Source organism: Ahaetulla prasina, chromosome 4, assembly GCF_028640845.1.
Source record: "Ahaetulla prasina isolate Xishuangbanna chromosome 4, ASM2864084v1, whole genome shotgun sequence".
NCBI classification, from domain to species: Eukaryota; Metazoa; Chordata; class Lepidosauria; order Squamata; family Colubridae; genus Ahaetulla; species Ahaetulla prasina.
Genome location: NC_080542.1, coordinates 126,424,897 through 126,445,558, shown reverse-complemented (window position 1 = coordinate 126,445,558; position 20,662 = coordinate 126,424,897). Strand labels below are relative to the sequence as shown.

Genomic DNA, 20,662 nt, shown 5'->3' with positions numbered 1-20,662 from the left:
TTTCGTTCTATTGTTCTTTTTTGCTATTTGCATCACACCAGTTCTGGTTGACACATGCCTTGTTTGCTGTCATTTCAGAGAGTTATGCAACCAACATGGTGGGCTTTTTCAGTGAGAAAAATCTCAAAACTGTGTCTGGTGTGAATAAACATGTCTTCTCAGTCATTTTGTCAGCTGAGGTGTTCAATTAGTCAATATCAGTGTAGCAATTCATTAAAGATATTTACAACTAATGTTCTACAAAGAAGGCTGTCTAGACGGTAAAATTTGGCAGGAATAAAAACAAAGTAAAGAAGATGACTTGTAGCATTCAGGCCCTAAAGTGACATTTTGGCCCCATGGAAGAAAACGTGTAATGGATCCTATTTCCTCTTCTCTGCCCGCTTCTGACCTTGACTTCATTCCAGAAGAGACCCATCTGTAATTATCATTATGTCTTAGTACTGTTTTTAATACAGCACTTTGTACTTTGCAAATCATATTTCATTCTTTTCCCTCTCTCCTGGATTTTGCATCTAGGGTGCAGTTTAATGTAAAGTTAAACATGCATCAGCTAATTCATTTTGCTAGGCTTCTGCTTCGGACCCAGCACAACAGCCATCATGGGGAGATCTCAAGGCAAGAAAATTTAAACTCTAGAATCTGGACCATAACGACACAAATATGGAGGGCCAAAGTAGTACCTAAGATTGTACTCTTAGATTCTTCAGACTTAACAAGCTAATTCAATTTTTTAGCTAACTGAAATGAATAGAATCAAGGCTCTGGTGTTTGTCATACACAGTAAGCTTTAAAAACATGTTTTTTTGTGAGTTGAGCCAACAGGAAGAGTAGAAAAACAAGACAGTTCCATTATTTTGTCATTTAGCACTGCATGTGTTTGTGTGTGTGTGAAGAAATTAGGAATAACGTTTTCTGAATGTCTGCAAGTTTTAAAAATAGTAGTAATTCTACCATGGTGACCCATGAAATCTATAACTGCATATTTTAAAAAAGAAGGTAGCAGAGAGACTAATTTATCCTATCTTAAACAGTTGTTGTGGTCTATATTAGTGGGATGGAGATAGGAGGTTGGATAGAAAAATTGATACCAGATAAATTTGTAGGGTCTCTTGGAGGGTTTTTTTGGTTTTGTTTTTGCTTTTATAAAAGTGAATGAAAGTGGGAAACCTAAGTAGAAATGGAAAGAAGTGCAATTGATTAAAGATTGAGGGGGAAAGTGTTACTTGCAAGAATATTGTATGTACTTCAGTTTTTCCTTTCTTCTGAATGATATTTTTCTTTTCTGAGAGCGGGACTTAGTTGTGAAACAATACAAAATGTCAGTGCTCTGAAATTGGTACACTTCTTTCATGAAGATACCCCTTGTGGGTAGCCTATGGAGCACAGCTTCAGTTAAACGGCATTATATAATTAAGGAAACTAATGAAAATGCTTTTATTATATTATTACATTTATATCCCACTTTTTTTCATAATAGCATTTCAGGCAGCAAGTAAACATTACATCAGCCTGTTGACTAATCAGATGAACTCAGTCTAGAATTATTCTTTTTTTAAATTTCACATTTCAAATGTAAATTCAAATGTTATATAGGTTTACTTTTCTTCAGTCCAATGTTTTTATAGGACTTGAATAGATTTGTGATACTAGAACATTAGAGATTTTAGCCATATATAAAAATTCCCAGGTTTTCACCTTGAAAAATGAGGAATGTATATATGTTTGGTAGACCTGGTGTTTAAGCTTTAGTTTTATTAAAAATAGTAAAGCTGTTCTTTGATGCTGTCAGGTATTTGTTTTAATTAAATGTATAATCAGATACAAAATCTTCAATTTTAAGAACAGTCAATTCCAAGAGTGCTAGTACAATGTAAAATTAATTACCAAAAATGGATTTTATTAATCAATGTGCAGCAGGGTAAAAGTTAAGATTTAAAATGCCTCCCCCCGCCCCCCCGCTACAAAAGGCTTTTCCTCTAGAATCCATTTTTTTTGCAGAATACTCTGAGGTTTCTAAGACAAAGGAAAGATTTGTAGCTCAGTTATGGGATTTCTTCTTTGCATGCAGTGGGGTTTCAGATTTAGTTCTTGGCGCTCTAGGTAAGATTGAGAAAGACTTCTGAAATCTAGAATACTGCTACCTAGTGGTGTGGATGATCATAGTCAGATGAACAGGGCTGTCGTTCAGTATAAAGTATCTTCCCTTGTTCCTATACACAGGACCTGAGATCATATATCTGACAAATCATGTGGAATTAATTTTTTTTTCACAAAAAAAATAATCTAATACCTTATTAGAAAAAATGCACAGGGATGTTGTGAATATGCTATACGCACAAATTAAACCACATCCTTTCTTGCAGCTTTCTTCTCTCTCACCTGGAAAAATTCCTATAGATAGCTTTGGGCTTGACTTCCTCACTGAAATTGAGACTGGTAAGACTTGGCCAAGAGATGCTTCTAATAAGCATAAGAAACTTTAGACATATAGTTTAAGACAGTGGTGAAATCCAATTTTTTTTACTACCGGTTCTGTGGGCGTGGTTTGGTGGACGTGTTGTGGCTTGGTGGGCTTGGCTTGGTGGGCATGGCAGGGGAGGTATACTGCAAAATCTCCATTCCCACCCCACTCTGGGACCATCCAGAGGTGGTATTTGCCGGTTCTCCAGAACCAGTCAGAACCTGCTGGATTTCACCCCTGGTTTAAGACAGACTGATGTCTTAAGCTGGGGCTACAACAAGCCATGTGATCCACTTGCATGGAAATTGGCTGAGACACCATTCAAGATGGCAGAACGGCGGGGGGACTTTTTTTCCAAATAAAGAAAAACAATTGCTTGCCCAAGTTTTAATTCATATCCAGATTTTAATTCATTAAAGGTACATATATATTTTAGTCACTATGATTCAAATTCTGTTTTTCATTAAAAAAAATTATGAAGTTTCAGCAAAAAATAAAATATACGAAAACAGAAAAATAAAGAAATGGAAAAAAGGAAGTCAGAAAAAAGATTAGGAGTGCAAATAAGGAGGGGGAAAGAGGAAAAAAAATAAAGTGAGTAGCTTCTTTCTTTCATATAGATACAAATATAAAATACAGTAATGTTTTGTCCTAACTTTAATAGTAGTTCTCAGTATTTCTAGAGTCAAAAACAGTTCTAATTGTCAATTCCCAAAATTAAAATATAATTTCCTTTAGCTTCATGCAAAAATAAATAAATAACTTTGTTTCCAGGTAGAAAGCTACAAAGAGATTTTTCTTTACTCAGAATAATCAATTTTGCCATTTCTGCCAACTCCATTAGCGTTACCATCCATTCTTTCATTATGGGAATCTGTAAGCCCTCAAATGCCCTTTTTCTGATGAATTGCCAGATTTCAAATGCACACATGTTCTAAAAACGAGGCAGCCTAAAATAGAAATGTAACAAAACAAATAAAGAATTTTTTTATCATTAATATGTTGTTGATTTTAGACTTGCTATCATGTTGGTTAAGTTCCATTGAGACTTTGTTTTTCTAATCTGCAGACACTTTTTCCTGTGAACATTCATGTGAGTTCCTTCCAACATAATGTAATTACATGAACTCCCGGTTAACTTAGATTGCCCTGTGAAAGTATAGCGCATGCTTCATGCCTGCCTGCAAACTGTGGTTTGGGAGAACTGTAGGTAACCTAGTAAATCACACTGAAGCAGCCATGTCCTGTTGTTTTCTTCTTCCTTTTCTTCCTTCCATTAGATTATTTGGAAAATCTGGGTCAATACGGTACTGTTTCCAACAGTAACAAAAAACCAATTCACACAAGATGAGTTGAATGTGCTCATGCCAGATTTGATGATAAAAATTTGAAGTGCTAGTAAAGTGCCAAAAATTTCAGATGTGTATTTTACTTACTTTTCCTTCTTTGCCATTTCTTAGTTCCATAGATAGCAGCGGTGGCTTGCTACCGGTTTGCCCCAGATCGGGCGAACCAGTAGAGGTGGCGGTGGGAGGCTCTGCCCACCCTCCTAGACATTCCTGTGCATGCACAGAAGCGTTGGATGCGCAAGTGTGCATGCACCCAGGAGCAAACTAGTAGTGACAGGATTTGAAACCTACTACTGAGAAATAGCCAGTGTGAGGGTGCTAGAGTTGTCAGTCAAGACAGACCTGTCCTTAGAAACTGGTCTATCATATTTTTTCATGTCCTAATAGCTGTGAAAATAATCAAAATAGCCTGGTTATTTAGACGTATTTTCAACTCGATTTAGAAGGGTTTCCATGAAAAGTCTGCCCGCCTGGAACTGTCCATAGAACATACAAAGAAGAAAATGAATTTAAACTAGGGAAGAAGAGACTTAGTTTGAACTTTTAGGTGGGAAAGCATGTTGCAACATTTTGTTGAATGACCCATTTCCTGTTCTTCTGTTCTCTGAACATGCAAAGGTTTTGCAGTTCTTTTTCAGTAGTGGAAATGAGTCAAGCCTTCTTTTGATGAGCTGCCATTTCAGGATTTCCATATGTTAGATAAATATCTATGGAGATTCTCAGTGTCCCAAAGGTGTTTTTTCAAAAGGCAACTGGATTTAGGTTTTTAGCTTAAAGACATTTCACTTCTCACCCAAGAAGCTTCTTTCGTTCTTCAGAATGGAAGAAGCTTCTTATTTATGAGAAGTGAAACATCTTCAAGCAAAAAACGAAGTCCAGTTGCCTTTTAAAAAAAGACTTTTGAAACATATGCTAGATATGAATACAGTGCCTCTGCTGGTGTTATGACAGCAATATATCTTTTCTTTTTATGTACACTGAGAGCATATGCACCAAAGACAAATTTCTTGTGTGTCCAATCACACTCGGCCAATGAAGAATTCTAATCTAATCAAAGACAACAAGATGACAGATGGAATATCACAGTGCATACCCCACATTTTTAGGGCCATGCATCACTACACTATGTTTGTCATCTTAATGATGTTGATCTCACATCAGCCAGAGGTCATTGTATGAAGACATTATATAGGAAACAGAGCCAGAGTTGTGGGTGATTACTTGAATATATGGCAACCTGGGCGTTTCAGAATGCATTGTAAAAAAAAAAAGGCCCTATAAAGAAACTAATATTGCTATGAGCTCTTGGGACATCTAAGAGTTAAACAAAAGTGGAAGCCCACCAACTCCCTCAGGAATGCTGTGCAGTGAATTCAGTAAGTCCAACCCTTCCTGCATTTTTACAAGTTTTTTAATATGCTGTGGGATTGATTACTAGCCAGACTTTGTTTATGGCTAGCGTTCAAGCCTTTGTGGATCCCGAATTCTCTGTGTAGTGAAAATGTTACACTTTGACTTTCAGCATTTTCAAAAACTACAAAAATGCTCAATGAATGCTGAAACAGTTCTTAAGCATAACAGGCATGTAAGTAAACTGCAGTGACAGTAGAGAGAGAGCGTATAATAAAACAAACCAAGAAAAAGAAATTGCCTCCATCTGATCTGCAAGATTAGCATCACGCTGATTTTTATGAGAGCTGTCTAAAACACAGGCCTCTAACCTTGGCAACTTTTAAGCCTGGAGGACTTCAACTCCCAGAATTCCCCAGCCAGCTTTGCTTTGCTGGCTGGGGAATTCTGGGAATTGAAGTCCTCCAGGCTTAAAGTTGCCAAGGTTGGAGAGGTCTGATCTAAAAGACCACCAAAGAAAAAGCCCCTATGGAGGAAAAAGGCATATTATCTTTCTAAAGAGAAAACAGGTATAAATGGACGTTTTCATCTCTGCTTTTTTAAAATAACATGGCATCTAGCTGAAGAGTGTCTTATCTATCTACCTTGGTCATGGCTGGAAAACTGAGAAGATAGTTAAAAAATGTTCAGGAGAGAGATGTTCTGCTGATCTGGAATTGAGACAACTCAGGAAATGATATTCTGTTCTGTGAAAGAAGATTGTCTTTGACAGGAAAAGGAGGCACATCTGGCATCTAATGTACATCCAAAGATGTATAATTTTTTGGATGAGTGACTTATTTAACACTTGCATGATTTGACCCAGCTGTGGCATAATTCAGTGCAGCATTATTCCATTGTTTAATTTTTTTTCTTTTGCAAAACTCCTGATTCTTTGTGCCCAATTAATGTTTTTGGAGTGGTATGCAATGCCTAAACTCTCGAAATAAGCATTGCACTTGATTCCCAGGAGGCTTTGTGAGTGATAAGTCTTGGCTTTGCTGTTTACTAAAGGAAATATAGTGGAAAGTCATCAGAAAATGAGGTCCCTTTCGCTCTCTCTCCCCCCCTCTTTTCTTAGCTTTCCTTTTTACACATAACAGACCCTTTGTATGTAGAGTCGCTTCCTCATCCTTCTATGCAGCTGAGGCTGTTCGTTTCCCTCCCTTTTGAAGGATCTTTCACACAATGAGTAGGAAGTAAAGAAATGAAGCATAGCACTGTAATTCATGAAAATTGTCCAAAAAGATGTTCATCTAGGGGTAAGATACAAGGCTACTAATTAAGGAAAATGCTGTTCAAATCCAGAATACTCCAGATTTCATTGGCAATTTCTGAATTTCTCTTCTCTAGAAGTAGTGACTGACTAATCAAAGGATTTACAGGACTGAAAAGACTTAAATAAGAAATATTTTAAGAGGAATGTTGAAGTCCTAACCATAAATAGCAAAGTGGTTCCTGAACATGATGTTCACCTCTATTTTAGTTCTTCGTGTTAGTGGATTTATTTACATTCATTTGGAGGCTACCTCAGGCTTTTAAGGTTACTAAAACTTAAAGACACAACCCCAGCAAGCTACACCACTATGGAATTCTAATTAGGGCTTTTCTCTCTTAAGAGCCTTGTAGAATAATGAGATTTCTCTTTCTTCAGAATTAATCTGGATTTACTAACAAAAATCTAGAAACAGAATGGGAATTTCTGAATTGGATCTAACATAATGCCTAATCAATTAATCAGGTAGAGAGACAGTTTGGTATCTTGGCTAAGACACCAGGCTAGAGACCAGGAGAGTGGAAGAGTTCTAGTTCCACCTTAGGCACAAAGTCAGATGGGCAGCCTTGGGTTACTTATTTTCTCTCAGCCCTAAGAGGGAGGCAATTATAAAACACTTCTGAAATCTCACCAAGAAAATTTCAGAGACTAGTCCAGGCAGCCACCAGTCACTGCTGACTTGAAGCACCCGAATATACAAATACAAATAAATTTCCCCTATAGTCAGTGGTGGGATTCAAATAATTTAACAACCGGTTCTCTGCCCTAATGATTTCTTCAAACAACCAGTTTGCCAAACTGCTCCGAAAGTTAACAACCGGTTCTCCCGAAGTGGTGTGAACTGGCTGAATCCCACCACTGCCTATAGTGCTTTGAATAGTTTCCCCCACTTTTTAAGACTTCTTCACAAAATAATTCTAAAATAATTCTAGAGCAGAGGTTTGGTTAGTTTTTCTTTAAATTCCTGAAACTTTTGTGAAAGGGGCAAAATTCTATATAGTATCTGACTGCAATCTGACTGTTTATCATGCATTGTGATTGTATTGAGTATGAGGGGGTGATTAAAAGAATTATATGGAGAAACTGTGGTATTATTCCAGACTATTGGCTATGCGTTGAGTTCCTGAAAAAAAGGTAGGCTATAAATCAAATTATTTTATTTTATTTTAATTTGAGGTTGTCCTTGACTGGAACTAGAATAATAAAGAAAATACTGTTGTAACACTGGTTACAGCTAAAAATGACTTCAAAGTGTTGCATTCATGAGTTAAGGACAACATGAACACAACATCATGGGGATACAATAGAAAAGAAAATATATATTATGGAACATCTTTGTAACTTGATTAGATGCAACTGAGAGAATAGTCTTATATAGTATATATATACTATATAGCCATCTTTTTTGAGGTGTGATGACCAGAACATCACAATCTTCTAGCACCAATAAAATAGTAAGGATCTCAGAAACAAGCAAGTTAAGAAGATACTACATCCAGAAAGATTTTTACGTAAAACAGAAAAGAGTCTTTCATCATCAAGGTCTCTAGGAAGATATCATTTTCTTCATCAAAAATGAGTGGCATCTCCTTTCAAAAATGACTGTCAAAAAGGCTACCTTCCACAATATGCTGAAATCCATCTAATATGAAGGCATCCAACTTTTAAGAAATTAAATGCATCCAACTGTCTTCATGATAGGTTTCATGGTATTAGTAATGAATATTACATTCTGAGGAGACTACGCAATCATTTCTACATCCTTTACTGGCTCTAGAAAATATTTTTGGCATTATAACCTTTAATTTGATTTCACATTTTTCCACTTTCCATTTTTTACAACTCTGTCACTTATTGGCATTCACTTGATACAGATAAAACTGTTCTTTGGTCTTTAAATTAAAAGAATGCATTTTTCAGTTACAAGCAGACTAAAAGCTTTATGGCATGTTTGTCACACAGAAGATGCTAATCATAGTTGCTAGGTTGTTGTTGGGGTTCTAAATAACTCCTAGGCATTTTTTAGAAAATCAAACTGGAGAGTGGCTGGAAACAAGCAACTAACCCAATAAAAGTATAAAGATAACTTAGACTAGGGGCAATTTCACCAACTGTTCATCCAGCAACTGGGTGTTTTGTAACTGCAGGGCTCAGTTATGAACATGACTCAAGAATTACTTGTATATATAATTCATAGCACTCTTGCAGGCAATAAACATTATTTAATAGATTAAGTGGTTAATTGATAAACAATGCATATTTTATGAATATGGATCTAAAATAATCCCTTCTACTGTACTGGAAAACAATGAGATGGAAGATTATGTTATTAAAAAAATTCAAGAACAAGATATTCTTGGGCCTATAGAAAAGATCACATTTTGAATGGAACTTTTCAAAATTTTCTGACAGATTCTATTAAATGGAACAATAAATTTAGAAAGCAGAGAAACGAAATATATATATATGTAGATTGTTTAAATTGAACACACAATTCAACTATAAGCCTGTTATTAGAACACAGCAGCCTGCAATTATTGCAGGTTCAAGCCCGGCCCAAGGTTGACTCAGCCTTCCATCCTTTATAAGGTAGGTAAAATGAGGACCCAGATTGTTGGGGGGGCAATAAGTTGACTTTGTAAATATACAAATAGAATGAGACTATTGCCTTATACACTGTAAGCTGCCCTGAGTCTTCGGAGAAGGGCGGGATATAAATGTAAATAAATAAATAAATAAATAAATAAATAAATAAATAAATAAATAAACTATGCCAAAAGGAGGCGATGTATGACTCTATACAGCAACCCCAGCCAGTCTAGCTAATGATGAGAGATGCTAGAAATTACAGTTCAGTAACATTCAGAGGTCCACAGGTTGATCACCGGGACTAGCAGATCAACAGCAAACTTCCTTTGATTCCTCCCAAGCATCATGCTTCACCTGGCAGAATTAACATAGCACCAGCTAGAATCAATTGGCCCCTTAGATTCAATAAGAAGAACTTTGGCACCTGCATTACTAATCATTTGAATTGAAGTGGGACAACCAGTTCACTTCACCAGATGAAACCATCACTTGAAAAGGATGTTCAAATTTTACTTTGATGAAGCAAAATACCCTTTTGAAATCCTTCCGGCTTCATTAGCTATCCCATACTGAACTTTCTCACCTGTACATGGAGTACATTTAACACTTAATATCATTTCTTTAATGTCTCTCCTGATCAGCTAATATAGGATATTAAAAAGGTCTTACTTCCTGGGACCTTCATATCTGATAATGGGTCTACTGTAAATCTTTGATTTAACAGACCATCTTGGATGAAAATTGTCCACTAAATTATACGTATCAATAAATGTAATTGACCTTTATGTCATTAAGTCATAAATTTTTTACGTCATTTGTATCACTTTACACAATTATGAGTAGCATAACTTGATGGAAACCGTTAAAAATGTCAATTACATAATTATGCAAATGACACAGATTATAACAATTTTCTGGACTGCTGCAGAAACTATGAATGTCATGTGCTGTTTGGAGTGAAATTGAAAGAAACAATTTTTTTTCTAGGCATCCAAACTACACCGAATGAAACTAGAAAATCATTTGGGTTATTTTGCATTAATTTCGCAGGTCTGGGTTTAATATAGTGTAATGTTGTAAGCCTTGGTAGTTTTATTTTGATTGATCTGTGTCACTTTTAAATGCTTTTAGAATAGAATAGATAGAAGAGAATTTTTTATTGGCCAAGTGTGATTGGATACACAAGGAATTTATCTTGGTGCATATGCTCTCAGTATACATAAAAGAAAAAATCATCAAGAATTCTAAGGTAAAACACTTAATGATAGTCATAGGGTACAAATAAGCAATCAAGAACCAATCAATATCAATATAAATCGTAAGAAAGTTACAATCATACAGTCATAAGTGGAAGGAGATGGGTGATGGGAACAATGAGAAGATTAATAGTAGTGCAGATTTAGTAATAGTTTGACAGTGTTGAGGGAATTATTTGTTTAGCAGAGTGATGGCGTTCAGGAAGAAACTGTTCTTGTGTCTAGTTCTTCTGGTGTGCAGTGCTCTGTAGCGTCATTTTGAGGGTAGGAGTTGAAACAGTTTATGTCCAGGATTATGTCTGTATGTTTGCATGCTTTATCTGGTTTTATGGGTGGGGGGGTTGGTTTGTACACGATCTAGAGTCCATTGTAGCTGGGAAGTTATAATACTTTTAAATAAATAAATAATTTTAACTAGCAAATGAGCAGAAGAGGTGGAATTGAAACAAGGAATTCTCAACTGTTAGAGAAATGTGCCTCTTGTGGTCCGTGATATGTGACATGCGATTCAATATTCATGCTGTGTTTGTTTTTGTTTTTCATGGCTCACTTTTTAAGTTCAGCAGGCCTTCCACTTTTGAAATATTTGTCCTAAAAAGAATAAGAAAGCTTCTTAGTACTGTATAGATTAGTTGGAACTCAACAAAATGACAGATTTTGCCCACAAACAAATTATGTAATGGCTCACCTATCACAAGCATCCATCGGACAACATACACACTGGTCCTAGTGAAGAAAAAATACTGCTACCACCACCCAGGAGACAGGAATACATTGGTCCTGAATCCAGACAATTTTCAAATTATACATATGTGGTAAAGCTCTAATGAAAATAAATAATGGACAATATTAATAATCTTTTACTTGTACCTAACAAACAACCATGTAAAAGTAAGTAAAATTAAGCAATGGGTGGAAACTAATCAAGGAGAGAAGCACCCTAGAACGAAGGAGAAATTTCCTGACAGTTAGAACAATTAATCAGTGGAACAACTTGCCTCCAGAAGTTGTTAATGCACTGGAAGTTTTTAAGAAGAGATTGGATAACCATTTGTCTGAAGTGGTAGCAGTTCCTGCCTAAGCAGGGGGTTGGACTAGTAGACCTCCAAGGTCCCTTCCAACTCTGTTATTCTATTTCTATTTCTAAGTTATTCCATGATTCACAATATGACCACTTGCTTTTTTCATGGACATGATTTTGCAGTATCCACAGTATCACCTAGAGACAAACTAGGTGTACCTGTTACTTCTCCTAGAGCAGAGCAGGTAGAGTAAGATATATTAATCATAATAATACCAATAATAATACAGTAGCTTTCCATCTTCTCCACTGCTTCTTTCTATCCCATTTCTATTGCAGTTCCACAAATCTATATTTAGCCAAAGTGGCTAGAATGATACACTAATGAAATCTGAGTGGTTCCCAGTTTCTTCATCCTACCCAACTGTGTGGGGCTTTACAAGACATATTTTAAATGAACTTTCTGAAGTGGTACCAAAGGTTCTGCAGCACAACTTCTAAACATCTACACCCCCACCCCGATGACCTATTCCAAATCCAATTCTCTTCCTTTGCATGTACACCGAGTGCTTCTATAGCAGAGACAAATTCCTTGTTTGTCTGATCATACTTGGCCAAATAAAGTATGCAATCCAATCCAATCTAATATTTCCTTCCAAAATTTGGAATAGGGAAATGAACTAGTAGCAAAATAATTTTGAGATATGCTTCACATCAGCAGTACTGTGTTTCTGTAGCTCAGAAGGCGACAAGGATAGTAAAAAACAACCTCAGGGACATCTGTGATATTTTCTTCAATTTTGATATGAGGTTTATCGTATGTAAAGTTGCTATTAGCACTCAAGTGTGCATTAGTCTCATAATATTATGATTATACACATGTATCAAATAGAATAGAAATAGGAATAGAATAGAATAGAATAGAATAGAATAGAATAGAATAGAATAGAATAGAATAGAATAGAATAGAATAGAATAGACTATTGTCACTTTGAATACACTAATCGGCATACATTAAAATAAAATTTCATTGCATACAGCTCTCAAAGGGAGGGCTACATCTCCAATGTACACTACATAAACATGACACAATAAATAGATAAATACAAAATAAATAGATAAATACAAAATTCATATACCCATATATATTATATAACATAGAGAAACAACTTAGTCTAGTTCAAATGTATACATGCACATGATGAGAAAAACTAAACTTGCGAGTTTACCAGATGGATAGCAGAATCTGGTAGTCTTGCTAGAAATACTTGAAAACCTCCTCCCAGAGGGAGCAACAGAAACAGACTGTAAAGTGGGTGTGTGGGGCAGTGGTGGGTTTGCCCCCAGTTCGGACCGGTTCTTGCAAACCAGTAGTAAAACCAGGGGTAGGCTCTGCCCGCTCACACGCATGCACAATCCCATTGCAAACTTGTAGTAAAGGTAAGTAGAACCCACCCCTGGTGTGGGGTCTCTAACAATGCTTTGAGCTCTAAACACATAGCGCTTATAAGCAGTATCCTAAATAACCGAAGCAAGATTCCTATAATCTTCTCAGCTATCCTTACCACTCTCTGTATGGACTTTCTATCTGAGGCACTCCTGCAAATGAAATCATTGGATTGGATTCAGACCCTTGTGAATTATAGTAAATCTGGAGTCAGTCCATAACATTAAACCAGGGACTCTAATAAGCTTACTAAAGTCATTTTAAACATCTGTTGCTTTAAAAAAATACTAGTGCTAAAATATTATAAAAATGGGAATTAAAAAAATTATTCTCTATTTTTTCAGAAACTCTGGAGAATGGACCTAACAAGCGTGAAAGGTGAGTAAAATTTTCCTTTGCTTATTGAATAGTTCAGAAGCAAATATAAGTAGAGATTGTTGGAAGCAGAAGTCATGGACATCGTCCTATTTTCATCAGAAGGATAACAAGCTCGGAAGATATGGAAAACTTTGATGGCAACAATTCCCTCACTTCGTAAGCTAAAATTAGGAAGGGGAGAAACGGCAAACTAGTCAAAGTGGTGGATAAGCAAGAGAGAAAGTGATTGACCATACATGGACTCCAGCTGGAAAAAAAATATTGGCATCCCTACCCTGTGAAGAGCCTTTAGGGCAGTGATTCTCAATCTTGGGAATTTTAAGATGTCTGGATTTTAATTCATAGAATTCCCCAGCCAGCATGAGGTCCAGACATCTTAAAGATGCCAAGGTTGAGAAACATTGCATGCCTCTGCTGTCCACATGGTGTTCTCCTCTGTTTAGCACTTGACTCATTCTTCTGCTTGGACTGGAAGCCTATGGGCCAACTGGGGAAGTTCCTTCTTGCTATCCTTCAACTCTTTGGAATATGGGGATGGTTCATTAGCTTCTTTATCTAAATGGCACTCTATTAAATGAAGTGCTGAACTGCACCTACTGACCGCTATTATTTTCCAACAAAGCCTTTGGAAAACTGTGTTGAGGAATCAAGACGGAAGGTGGCACTTGGCAGCATTTCAAATAAACAAGCGAAATATTCTTAAAGTTAGGTGAAACTTAATAGATGTTGAGTTAAGCTATTCGAGAATTCTACTCTCCAGTCCTTCTCTTGTTTATTCAATTCGGTAAAATGTCTCCATCAGTGTTGAATGAAGAGGCTGCTTTACAGAGCCACTTGTATGGAGAGGACAGTGGGAGAAGTCTATTGACTCAGATGCAGATGTTGAACGGCCATTGGATCTCTTGGGATGACAGGGGCTGGCGCTAGTTTTGGGGTGGGGAAGTCAGGCTAAGAGAGCTAGTTGTTCTGGTGGTGAAGGCACTAATCTAGGACATTGCAAGTTTTGGTCCTGCCTTAGACAGGAAAGCCAGTTGAATGTTTTTGAGCCAGTCCCTCTCTCTCAGCCCAACTCATCTCACACACTTGTTGGGGCAAAATAGCAAAAGAAAGGAGATACGTTTCTCCCTTGAGTTATTTATAAAAATAATAAAAGTGGGAGAGAAAGGGGGGCTTTTGAGAGGCATTCTTATTCTTAAATCCCATCAGCCCTGAGAAACAGCAGTTTTGAGGCTACATGTTGGAAACTCAACAGTTCTTTGGTTCAGTAGAATTTTGAGGTTCTGAGAAGTCTCAGATAGGGTGCTGCATTCCCCAAGCTGTGGGTCTTCTTTCATTTGCTTGGTGTGTTGTACTAGCCAAAACAATTGTAGCTAATCCAATAAACCAAGTAAAATTGTGTCTTGTGTGAACCAGTTTAGTGTGCACAAATGGGGTGGGGGGAACTATATCTGTATGCCTGTATTGACTTGACAAGAACAAGTCAATGGGAAGGTTAAGGATGAGTGAGGATGTTGTAATGTGAGACGGGAAATTTCAATAGATTAGGAGAAAACCTTAATTGGAAGAAAGTTCCCTTCTAATCCTATTGCCTCACTCAGGTCCAGTCCTATCAAGAGGACAGATACCATCTCTGTTCTTAAAACAGGCCCAAGATGCACCAGGAAAGACAGGCAAGATTCTTCCCCTTGTATTGTACATTCTGTAGGAAATTCTTTTTTAAACAAACAGATTTTTATATGCCTAATGGAGACAAGTATTGTTTCACTGTTCGAGTGCATGAGTATCATAATAATTAACAAACATGGAAACATTTCTTGATGTTTGTTTCCAGTGCAGTGAACAGGAAAAGATCAAGCAAAGATGAGACGTATTGGAAGGAGATCAATGCAGCGATGGCCTTAACCAATCTTGCCCAGGGAAAAGACAAACTCCAGGGTACAACCAGCTGCATCATTCAGAAATCTTCACACATATCAGAAGTGAAGACCGTCAAAGTTCCACTGGTGCCAATGCCATTTTAAGAGTAAAAAGTGATTTACTTATCTTTCTCTGTGTGGATTCTTTTCATGCTGTTTGTTTTCTTGTAAGATCACAAAAGATCTAGAATAGGGATTGAAGCTCCTATTGTAGTCTGTGACAGTCAGGATGAATAAGAATAAGTGTAGCTCATCAGAAAAGTCTCACCAGCAAGCACTAGCAAAATGATTCTGAGAAGGTTTGTGTGGCTCTCGTTCATTTTCTTGTTGTGATGTAAAAGCTATTCCAATGAATTGTGTTCTGTTATGGTACAGTGATCAAGAAATATTCTCTCAGGCTAAATAGTTTGTTTCTTAAATAACTTGTCAATTATGGAGGGATGTTCCCTGCTTTTTTCTTTTTAAGTCAAATTATTAACTTATTTTATTGTATTAATCAAGCTGCACATTAACCATCTGCATTGCTATAACAATAAGTGCCTTGCTTTCTTACAGTAAGCTACAACGTGGGCATAGCTTTAGACATCTGTGCCTCAAAATGTCAATATCCCAACACTTAACCTTGCATGTAGTTCTAAATGCATCTTGACCGTTTGAAGGTGATGTCAGAAAGGGTATTAATAAATTTTAAAAGCCCTCAAACTTTTGATTTATCTGAATTAGAGACCCAGCCAATATCTAGAATGAAATTGCTATATTTTACCATGAAAGAAAAATTGATTGATACCAAGCAATATTCTGCTTTGCTCAAGTGAAATCAAATTGCTATCTTTTGTTACCCATAGAATTATTTTGATAAGTGCAATATTACGGCTTCAAGAGCTTGAGATCCAGATTTAAAAAAGAAATAAACTTCATTCGTTTTAAGAACAATTCGAACAGCAAGGCCATTTATATAAGATATGAAGCATCCTCCCTCTCCGGTGCTTTGCAGTCTGGATGTTGTTGTTTCTCAAAACGATTTAAAAATACAGTGCCTCACCTCCAGCTGACTGCTATTTTGGCTCTTATTATTGTTGAGCGTGAGAGCAAGATAGCAGCTCACAACTTAAATCTCACCAATGAAAATGTTCCTCTTCTTAGCTTTATATAGTGCTTAATTTTTTTTTACATGAAAACATATCCTGTGACAGCTTAAGTTGTTCTTGTTGCAGTAAAGCTATCAATAAATCCAGTGTAGATCCCTTCCTTTTAAAGTCTCCTTTAGATTTATTGAAACTGTTATGTAAGTAAACAAAGCCGCTCACTTTTTTTGGTACCAAGTCAATCTATGCTTTAGTTTATTATTTACATTGGAGCTCTGTAACTTTCCACGACGGAAACCGTTATTGCCTTAATGCATCCAAAATGTTTTTTATTTTGGTATGGAATGTATCAAATGAAGGCAATCCCCATTTCAATGAAGGAAAAATGGCATAATAAAATCTATATATTATATAAAGTGAAAAGCCTGAATTAAAAACATGTGGGGTGCACAACAGACAAACAATTGTGGCACTGATTCAATTTAAAGTTAAAATAGATGCTAAATTAGGCATTAAAAACAACATTTTAAACCTCTAGATTTGACTGCCAATGAGTCAAGTGAATTGTATAAAATAGTTTTTATGGAAGTATATCAAATTTTTCTTCAACCATCCAAAAATGTTCTAATCAGGTTTCCTCCCCTATGTAAACAACAGTAAAACCCCAAATAGTTTATATTGAGTGGTAAAAGAAAATTAAAGAAAAAAGTTGATTGCTAGAGTTTAGTTTAGCAAGGTTGCAACCAAGCTTATTTTCCTTTAATTGTTTGAATATTACATTTGAATAACAGTATCCAGACTAAATTGTAAACCTAGTTTTGAGAAAATATCATTTAACCTCCAATCTTGTTTTTCTCCCCAGCCCAGTTATAGCCAATGAAAGGGAAAAAAGGAAAAAATCAGTATATGTTAGCTGAGATGGACAAGGCAGAATCACTGTTTAATTCCTCATGTCTCACCTGATAGCAATAGCATTAGCAATACCCCTTAGACTTGTATACTGCTTTACAGTGCTTTATAGCCCTCTCTAAGTGGTTTACAGAGTCAACCTATTGCCCCCAATAATCTGGGTCCTGGAATGGAATTCTCTCTCTACAAGGAGTGGGTGACATGTACCCCATGCACTTTTTAAATCTTTTTGGGCAGTACTTAAATCTCCCTTGACCATAATTGCAAAAAATGCAAAGCATCCTTCCCACTACTTCAAAATGTAAAAAACATGAAAATGGTAATATAATTTCTAATATAGAACTATCCCAGTGAAAAGAATAAGGGAACAGCCCAGTGGTGAAATCCAAATTTTTTTACTACTGGTTCTTGTGGGCATGGCTTGGTAGGCTTGGTATAGCTTCGTGGGTGTGGGTTGGTAGGCGTGGCAGGAGAAGGATACTGCAAAATCCCCATTCTCTCCCCACTCCTGGGGAAGAATATTACAAAATCCCCATTCCCATCCCATTCTGGGACCAGCCAGAGGTAGTATTTGCCAGTTCTCCGAACTGCTCAAAATTTCTGCTACCGGTTCTCCAGAACCTGTCAGAACCTGTTGGATTTCACTCCTGAAACAGCCCTTCCCTCATATTCTGCCCTGATAGCTTTTTTGGACTCTTTACAGTACTACCAATCAAAGTAAGCCAGATTTCAGTATTAAATCTAAAGTGGATTGCAAAATCAACCAGGTTTCGGCCTTAAACCTAAACTCCCTTGGGAAGATAGGTAACCTTGTGGATAATTCAAATCGTTCTGTTTTAAACAAAACCTATCAACTCTAAATAGACCACTTCTAATTTCCTGAGTGTGGAGGGCATTGTGTAGGGTTTCTTATATGAGGAAGATAAGTGGGAATTAAATTGTGCAAAATTTCCAAAAGAAGCTTTCTAAAGCATGTAGCCATCCTGTACATGTGGAAGCAGTGGATATAGGCTGCAGAAGATTTACACCCATTGTGCTCCCTCAATGTAGAGGGAAGTTCCTAGAAGAGAGGCAGGGGAACCAACCCTTGATGAAGCTAACTTTCAGGTATGCAGGTTGATCTTCAAGTGTAGCCAGTTCCAATTGCACTAATATAAAGTAGCAGGTATCTGCCTTGATGTAACTTGTAGAATGCATCTTGATGTATCATAGCATTTTGTGATGATGGTTATTTCTAAACTGTATAATTAAAGTGATTTGATATGAAAAATATATATATTTTGTACACAAATATATATATATATATATATATATATATATATTTACTTTTTTAGGGAGTGTTTTCATTGACATGAAAAAAGCAGGAAATATACTGTATGTTATGACTGTATGAACAGCTGAAGTTTACTTTTGAATGATTTACATCATTATGCAAAAGAGATTTCCCCACACTTATGGCCTTGACAACCAACCTACTGGATTTCCTCATAACAATGTGAGTTTTTAAAACAGAGAGTAAGCGCTTTGCTTTAGTTCATACTATTGTAAATTATTCTGCTATTAACTATTTTGTGAAAATAAACTGTGTTGCCAAACTTTTCTGTAAGATGTTTTTGATTGTGTTTTGTTTAAAAAAATTCAAATGAATAACAGTATCAATGAAATTACTAATATGTGGAAGGAACAACCCAAAGAATAAATGTTACTATACAAAATAAGGCTGGTGTGGATCTTGTGGTTCTTTTTTGAAGAGAGGGGATAAAAAAAAATACTCATGTATACAGACTCATGATAAGACTATCTATTCTGGGGCACAGTCACCTGGGGATTTTGACATCTTCTCTATCATGGTCTGAATACGAATATAGAAGGTCTATGACAACAACTGAAATCCCCCATTGTTACAACCTCTCTTTTGAATGCCCTAATTTTGTGGTATAACTAAATATTGACAGCAGCCAAGTTTATAGTATCCTCAAATTTAACTCAATAGAGAAGCACAATTAAGAGTGTTATTTCTGGATTTCAGGAGCAAATGCAAACTATGGTCACTAAGCTCGGGCCATCCTTATCCCCAGAAGAATCCCCATATATTCCATTGATAGAGACAGAGATAGAGAGAGAGAGAGAGAGAGAGAGAGAGACTAAAGCAGGAAGGGCATACTTTCTGGGGGCCCTCAGATAGCACGGGACTTGGGGAATGTCCACCTGGATCAATTGGATGGCAGAAATAATCAGGTGGAAATGGTCCCAGGGAAAGAATTGATGTGTTGTTTCATTCTTTTCTGTGCCTGAAGACAGCTATGTCTGGGCATTTCTGAAGTGCCACTTAGATGAACAGATTGGATACTGCCAAATGATTTCTAGGCAATGAAAAATAAATCTAAACATTTGTGTGATTTTTTTTCATTTTTCTTAAGTTTAATCCTATTGTCACAAATTTAGGCATCAGAAGTATGCTCAGAACTGAGTCTCAGTTATTTATCAGGAAACTTGCTGGTCTTTGCTTCAACAGACCTAACCACTTTAATAACAAAAGCATCTTAAAAAATCCCCTCATGCCAGTTTGGAAACAAATTTTGATTCCAAAAGTTGTTGATTTCATGCTTGTTCTGCTCAGACTGTTCCTCAATATTGGAGATACAATCAAACAGCAATCAAATTAAGCATGCAGAAGACCTCTGATTTCATAGGATTTAAGCACACTTAATTAGGTTTGGGCTGATAGCCCAGACGTTCATAAAGAAGTGTTTAGGGAATTAAAGTTAGCAGGTAATAGAAATGAGCTTGCTTATAGCAACAAGTGGTTTCCATAATTTCTACGTAGAGATTCTTTATATTTCCAAAACCCTAAGACATGTGGAATAAAATTATTTCATAACTGTGCTCAAGTGTTTAAAAGATAAGCATAGCTGGTGTTAACAATACAGAAATATTGTGCCAAACCTTTGGGCTTCTTTAAAAGCATTGAAAGCACATGGGCGTCATATTCTTTCATCTTTCATGTTTTTGGTCCTGGCTCAACAACACCTGGTTTGCTTTCAGAAGTTCACTGCCAGTTCAGTTTCATCATCCACTGTTCAAATAAGCTATTACTGAACTGCACTGATGCAACTGGACCCCAAATTACCTTGTTGCAGGAGAGACATGGCAAGTTTAGAAGAATAATGGTTCAAAAACACTGTGTAGCTTATCTAGTGTCCTCAACATCTTCCATGAAGTTGAGGTTTCAAGGCAAAGAATCTTAAAGTTCTATCTTCATTTACACCTCCTTTGTCTCTTTCTGACAAAGAGGCTGCCACAGAGAAGTGGGAGTTGGGCTGTTCTCCAGAGCACCTGAGGGTAGAACAAGAAGCAATGGGTGGAAACTGATCAAAGAAAGAAGCAACTTAGAACTAAGGGGAAATTTCCTGACAGTTAGAACAATTAATAAGTGGAACGACTTGCCTTCAGAAGTTGTGAATGCTCCAACACTGGAAATTTTTAAGAAAATGGATAACCATCTGACTGAGATGGTGTAGGGTTTCCTGCCTGGGCAGGGGGTTGGACTAGAAGGCCTCCAAGGTCCCTTCCAACTCTGATG

At 36.6% G+C, this 20,662-nt stretch overlaps 1 protein-coding gene across 3 annotated transcripts in view; it reads left to right on the top strand.

Moving 5' to 3' along the window:
• Nucleotides 1–18,762, top strand: part of LOC131197754 (homeobox protein Mohawk-like) — a 192,885-nt gene extending 174,123 nt beyond the window's left edge. For 2 of the 3 annotated variants that reach the window (XM_058182204.1, XM_058182205.1), the window contains exons 6-7: nucleotides 13,136–13,169; nucleotides 15,001–18,762. In XM_058182204.1, the coding sequence (XP_058038187.1) occupies nucleotides 13,136–13,169; nucleotides 15,001–15,190 (224 nt within the window). In that variant the 3' untranslated portion in view covers nucleotides 15,191–18,762. The remainder of the gene's footprint in view (nucleotides 1–13,135; nucleotides 13,170–15,000) is intronic. The other variant, XM_058182203.1, reaches the window with a different exon arrangement.
• Nucleotides 18,763–20,662: the final 1,900 nt, after the last annotated feature.